General features: G+C 54.8%; 1 protein-coding gene across 1 annotated transcript; it reads right to left on the bottom strand.

Moving 5' to 3' along the window:
• Nucleotides 1-1,831: 1,831 nt before the first annotated feature.
• LOC141950683 (galanin receptor 2b-like) lies at nucleotides 1,832-5,474 on the bottom strand. The gene is made up of 2 exons (XM_074885851.1): nucleotides 4,768-5,474; nucleotides 1,832-2,570 (listed from the first exon to the last, which is right to left on the bottom strand). The coding sequence occupies exons 1-2, from the start codon at nucleotides 5,139-5,141 to the stop codon at nucleotides 1,832-1,834; spliced, it is 1,113 nt and encodes a 370-aa protein (XP_074741952.1). The 5' UTR covers nucleotides 5,142-5,474.
• Nucleotides 5,475-5,872: the final 398 nt, after the last annotated feature.

Raw genomic sequence — 5,872 nt, 5'->3', positions numbered from 1 at the left:
ATTTTTTTTTCCTATCTGTATATAAAAGCAGAGTATTTGAAGTGTGATTTTTTAGAGCAATACAAGAACTGTTATGAGTCAGCACGTTCCTAAGCAAAGAATCCGTTTCCCTACAACCACTACTGCGCCGTTCATCTGGGGCTTGCCTGGTGCTCCGGGTCTCCTGCAGCCCAAGTGCCTCGGCAGATCAGCTGCCTTGTGGTTACCCACTCGCCTTCTCTCCCAAAAGGCCGAGCAGCACTAGTGAAGCTGTCTGCTGCCGCTGCAAACCCACCCGCCCCTCCATCCCCTCCGGCATGCTCCCAGCGCCGGGGTTCTCTAAAGGTGGCTTCTACCCCCAAGGAAAGAGCCCTGGCCCCCGGCTGAAGAGCCCTCGCCCCTGGGAGGGAAGGGCCGGGGCTCGGCTGCAGCCCTGGGGACACGGGACGGGGCCGCTCGGGGCTCCTGGAGGGCTGCGGCTCCCAGGCACAGCACGGAGCCCGGCTGGAGCCGGGACCCGGCTCCCGATTTGCAGAGCGAGAGGATTACCTGAGAGTATGCGGAGAGGCCGTGCAGATGGCTCCGGCGCTGGCCTGTGCCGGGCGAATCAACCCTCCCACCTCGAGCGTCTTCTCCCTGTGCTCAGTAAAGCCGCTCAGATGAGCCAGTGCGGCTCGTGACCTGCCCAAGCGCAGCCTCGGGTTTAATCCTGGCCCTCCCAGGGACTCCCTGCAAGGGCAGAGCCCTGTGCTCCCGCCTCCGCCGCCGGTCACCCGCAGCCCCTGAACTGCATCACCCCCGTGCGCTGGCCAGCGGCTTCGGCACAGTCGTGCCCGCAAGCCAGAGGCATTTGCTTTGCAGGGGATCTGCGTGACACGGCTTCAGCAGCACAAATATTCAGTTAGAAAGCAGAGATAAACTCCAGAGACCAGGCCCTACTTGACTGGCTGCTATTGTTCTTATGAAATATATATAATGAATAATGAAAGCATTTGCAAAATGTCAAGGAGCTACGCATGCTGCTACAGGTTTTTTCATAGATCCAAGTAAATGAGCAGGTGTGCATTTGTGCGCCGAAAAACCAACCTCTGGAGAAGGTCATTGGCATGAATTCAGATTGTGAACACTTCGCATAGCAGGTGTATTCAGCTGTAGAGTGTGCAACACAGGTTATCTGTTTACTGCCCTTTTTTTATACTGAGCAACACTGAAAATGTCTTGGTCCAGTGAATAAGCCACTTCTGGTTTTGTGGACTTTCCCTGGTTAAAAGAGCCTTGTTGAGTGGTCAAAGGTCAAACGCCTTGTAAGCAAATATTGCACATCCTGCACGGAATAAACATTTCAGCCAGGACCACTGGATGTAATGCTTTCCTTTAAACTGCTGAGGACTGTAAAGCTGTTAATAGTCTTTTTTGTCTACTTTTCTGTTTCAAAGCACTCCCTGGTGTCCAGACTGAAAACACAAATGCAACCGTCTTTAGTATAGAAGGGAACAAACATCAATTACTTGATCACATTTAAAGTTCCTCTCCCACGTAGACTGATCCTCAGTGGCTTTGTGTCAAATCCACCCAAAATCCCGCTTGTTTCAGCCCCGTTTCCCAACCTGCACACACAGTGATGGCCCCGCCGTACCAGGGCAGAGCATCCTGGGTCTATTCCTTCCCTCGCGTGCAGCATGTTGTGGGAAGATGGCTCAGTTGGCACAGGGAACGGGAAGGAACGACAAGGCCAGAAGCAGTGTATAGCAGTTTCTGGCTTGCTTTTCCAGCATCCTCTCTCACTCAGTGGGAAAGAGTGGCCTGAATCTGGTGACACAGCTGAGCTGGCAGATGGTGTGGAGCTTGGCCACTAAGAAATATGAAGGGGCTTGGAGGAACTGGAAGGGACTGCCATGGAGGCTGGGTTCATCTCGCACCTGTTATTCTCCTCGTGCATCTGGGACACTTCAGTGGAGCCTGCCTCAAATCCAGGCACAATGTGGGCAGCGCGCACCGCATGCACCTTGTTGCGGTGCTTTTTCCTCAAGAGACAGCTGAAAATCTTTTTGAAGCCCTTTCGGAAGTGCTTGGAGACCAGGGCATAGACGATGGGGTTGAGGCAGGAGTTGGCATAGGCCATGCAGTGGGAAAGCAGGCGGAAGGCGTAGGTGGCCTGGTTGAAGGGAAAGTCTCCATAGAGGTATCGGAGGATGACTACATGGTAGGGCAGCCAGCAGAGGCAGAAAAGGATGGTTACAATGATGATCATCTTGGTTACCTTCCGCCTGGCCTTCTTGGACTCTGATATGTCCTCCAGGGGGTCCACTGCTGTCCACAGGTACTTGATGGTCCTGGTGTAGGAGAGGCTGATGACCAGCACTGGGATGACATAGCCGAAGGCAAATGTGCTGGTGTCCATGACCTTGCGTCTCCACTCCTCCCAGCCAGGCATGCAGATGTAGCTGGACTCCCACTCAATCAGGTCATAGTAGCTTAGGTAGGGCCCAGCAAAGACCACAGAGAGGCCCCAGATCACAGCCATGGCAGCCACTGCGTTGTAGGGGGTCCGCAGCTCCCGGGAGCGCAGTGGATAGCGTATGGCCAGGTACCTGGAGGGGAGAGCAAAGCAACCAGCACTGAGATTTCGGCCAAGCTCTGCCTGGCCACACAATCTCCAGGGACAAGAGTTTCCTTCATTCTCCTGGAGGTCCCTGAGCAGTGGCCCTACATGTTATCTCACACCCCATTTGAGGTACAGTCCTGGGTAAAGCAGCTTTTCTCTTTCTAGCAAGGATGCTTCTCCTCCCACAGGCTTAGGCTGGCTCATCCCTCTGTACATGGTGGGTTGGGTTATGTCCCTGAGCTAGGGCCAGAGAGGTGGTACTGTGGAGACCATGCAGCTATCCACTGCTTGGCAGAATTTATCCAGCAGAAAGTTTGAGCTGAGGATTCAGGAACTGGGGAAGCTTCACTGGGTGATGGGCACTGTGCAGGCCCCTGCCCACTGAAGGTGTATTTCCAGCCTTGTCCAGCCTGGCAGGGGTGAGATTTGCTCACTGGAGCTGTGGCTGCCTCCACCTTGGTACCAAAGGGACCGGGGGGCCCTTGCCTTTTGGCACTGTCTGCTTTCTCAGGCCAGCCCAAAGCAGGCAGTGATGGTCTGTCTGCTCCCTCCAGCAACAGTGGCTAGATGTGGTGTGATGGGCAGCTCTGCTCCCCCACCTCCAGGCAACACCATAGGGCAAAGCTGTCGATGTCAGCAAGGAGAGAAGGTGGCTTGGTGCTTGTGGTTAGGGGATGGAGAGGAGCTGTCAGCACAGACAGGAGCACAGCTGCTGCAGCCTCAGTCTGCCAGCGTCCACAGAAGGATGCTCATTTGATGCACTGTAAGGCCAGCAGAGCAGGTAGATAAGACATGCAGCTGGTGTGACAAAACTCTCGTCGCTTGCTGGTCCTGTCATCCTGAAAGCTGCTGGCAGCTCAGCGAGAATCCCTTCATGTCCTACTGAAATGCAGCCACCTCTTGGGTGGAGCACTGCACTACAGCACACAAGTGCCACCAGAAAGGGAGAGAACGGAGGCACTAGCACATTGCCAAAATGTCCTTTCTTTTGAGATACTGTGCCTGGTTCTGAGCTGGCGGGAGAGGCAGACTGCACTCGTGTGATGAAGGTGCAGGGAAGCAAGAGGCTTAAATCATGAGAAATCTTGGGTCTTCCTCATGACAGCAGCCAAACTGTGTAACCACTGGAATCCCAGAGGATATTTTTGCCGGGGATTTCACGTGACCCCCTCGCCCCAACCAGGAGATGCCCATTTCTGCAGGTGGCACCTGGGAGCTGGACAAAGTGGAAGGGGGCTGAAGAGTAGCCCAGCCACACTTTTTGCTGGGATTTAACCCATCCCAGATACTCCCTGGTACTGAAGGTTCCTTCTGCCTACAGTGCTGTGAACCTCTTCACTGCAGAGGGCTGTTGGGCTCTATCTTGTCTTGGTACCTTGGAAGCCAGCGCAAGGGGCAAGACGGGACAGGACATGTTCCCTGTGGCAGTCAAGGCTTACCCCAGTGGGGACCTCTTCCTCATCCTGGACCGTAAGCGCGGGCTCCGTCAGAAGTGGGGCAGCTGACAGTCGCCTTTCAGAGTCCTTGGGAACAATGTAGGTGGTACCCATCGGGGCCAGAGCACCCTGGGTGACTTCCCAAGAAGGGACTCGGCTCACAGTGCAGGTGCCCTTCTGCGCACAGTGCCGGAGGGCTGGGGGCGGTGGGGGAACAGGAATTGCTAGATGACAGGTTTTGCCTGGGCTGGCAGCCCCTGGGGAATGGTATGTTTACTGCAAGACTGGGATCTCTCTCGGGTATTTATGTGGCTTCTCTTACGGTGCCCTCTGACCACCTTGCTGCCTGCACACGATGCTTTTCTGAAATGGTGCCTTGGGGATAGCTATTACCCTCCGAGCGGCGTCTCTAATACAGAGCGAGGTGACTCAGTGGGAGTCTGTGGCACAGCGGGGAGCTTAGCTTGGGTCTCAAATGCTCTAACTGCAAGGCAGGTCTTTCCTGCAGAAAGCGCAGACAGGAGCAGCATCAGCTTTGCGTTCAGGAGATCTGAAAGTGCTGCTTGGGGGTTGTTAGGGCAAGAGACACACGACTGGTCTCCAAACTGCCTTTGGCACGGATCGATACCACCGGGGTTTGAACCATCGGCCTGAAGGTGGTGGGCCACGATGTTCCCGTGCCCTCACTCACTCCAGCTTCGCAGACTGCCCTCCTTCCCCAGCCCAAGGGCATCCTTAGACTGTTACCTGTCCACAGAGACGGCAGCCAGAGTAAAGCTGCTGGCATACATGGTGAGGTAGATGAAGAAGTGGACAGCCTTGCAGACGAAGGAGCCGAAGACCCAGCCCTCAAGGGAATAGATGGTGGCCTGGAAAGGCACGCAGAAGACAATGAAGAAGAAGTCAGCCAGGCTGAGGTTGAGGATGAAGAGGTTGGTAGTGTTGTGGCCCATCTGCCCGTTGCGCAGCAGCACTGCTAGCACCAGGCTATTGCCCACTGTGCCCAGGAGGAAGATGAGGGAGAAGACCACAGGGACAATGACACTGGCAGGGCTGAAGTGGTAACTGTCAGAGGAGTTCCAGTACCCAGCCAAGCTTGCGAAGTCCTCATGCTCCGTCATTCTGTGTCGTGGTGAGACGCTGGAACCTGGGGCAACACAGGGAAAGATGTGAGAGACTAGAGAAACACTGCTTAGCCTGTTAACTTGGCTGATGGGCCTGTTGGCTCACTGGAGACACAGAGCCCCATTTTCAGCTCACTGACCCACATGATTTTCAGCAGTTTCCTCTGGACACTGCTGGCCTGGAGGACAGGTAGAGTTAGGCTGGGGGGAGGGGTGCCCTGCTGCCCCATTCTGGCCCTGGAATGAATGCACAGCCCATGTTCACAGAATCACAGAATCATTCAGGTTGGAAAAGACCCTTGGGATCATCGAGTCCAACCCTCAGCCCTACTCTACAAAGTTCTCCCCTCACCACATCCCCCAGCATCTCATCTAAACGACCCTTAAACACACCCAGGGATGGTGACTCCACCCCCTCCCTGGGCAGCCTATTCCACTCTCTGACCACTCTTTCTGGGAAACATTTTTTCCTGATGTCCAGTCTGAACCTCCCCTGTTGAAGTTTAAAGCAACAGGGTTCTTGTTCTGTCACTAATCACCTGTGAGAAGAGACCATCATCAACCTCTCTACAATGTCCTTTCAGGGAGCTGTAGTGATGAGGTCTCCCCTCAGCCTTCTCCTCCTCACACTGAACAGTCCCAGCTCCTTCAATCTCTCCTCACAGGATTTATTCTCCAGGCCCTTCCCCAGCCTCGTTGCCCTCCTCTGCACTCGCTCCAGCACCTCG

Source organism: Strix uralensis, chromosome 16, assembly GCF_047716275.1.
Source record: "Strix uralensis isolate ZFMK-TIS-50842 chromosome 16, bStrUra1, whole genome shotgun sequence".
Classification (NCBI taxonomy): domain Eukaryota; kingdom Metazoa; phylum Chordata; class Aves; order Strigiformes; family Strigidae; genus Strix; species Strix uralensis.
Note: the sequence above shows the minus strand (reverse complement) of the source record. Positions and strands in the feature narration are given on the sequence as shown.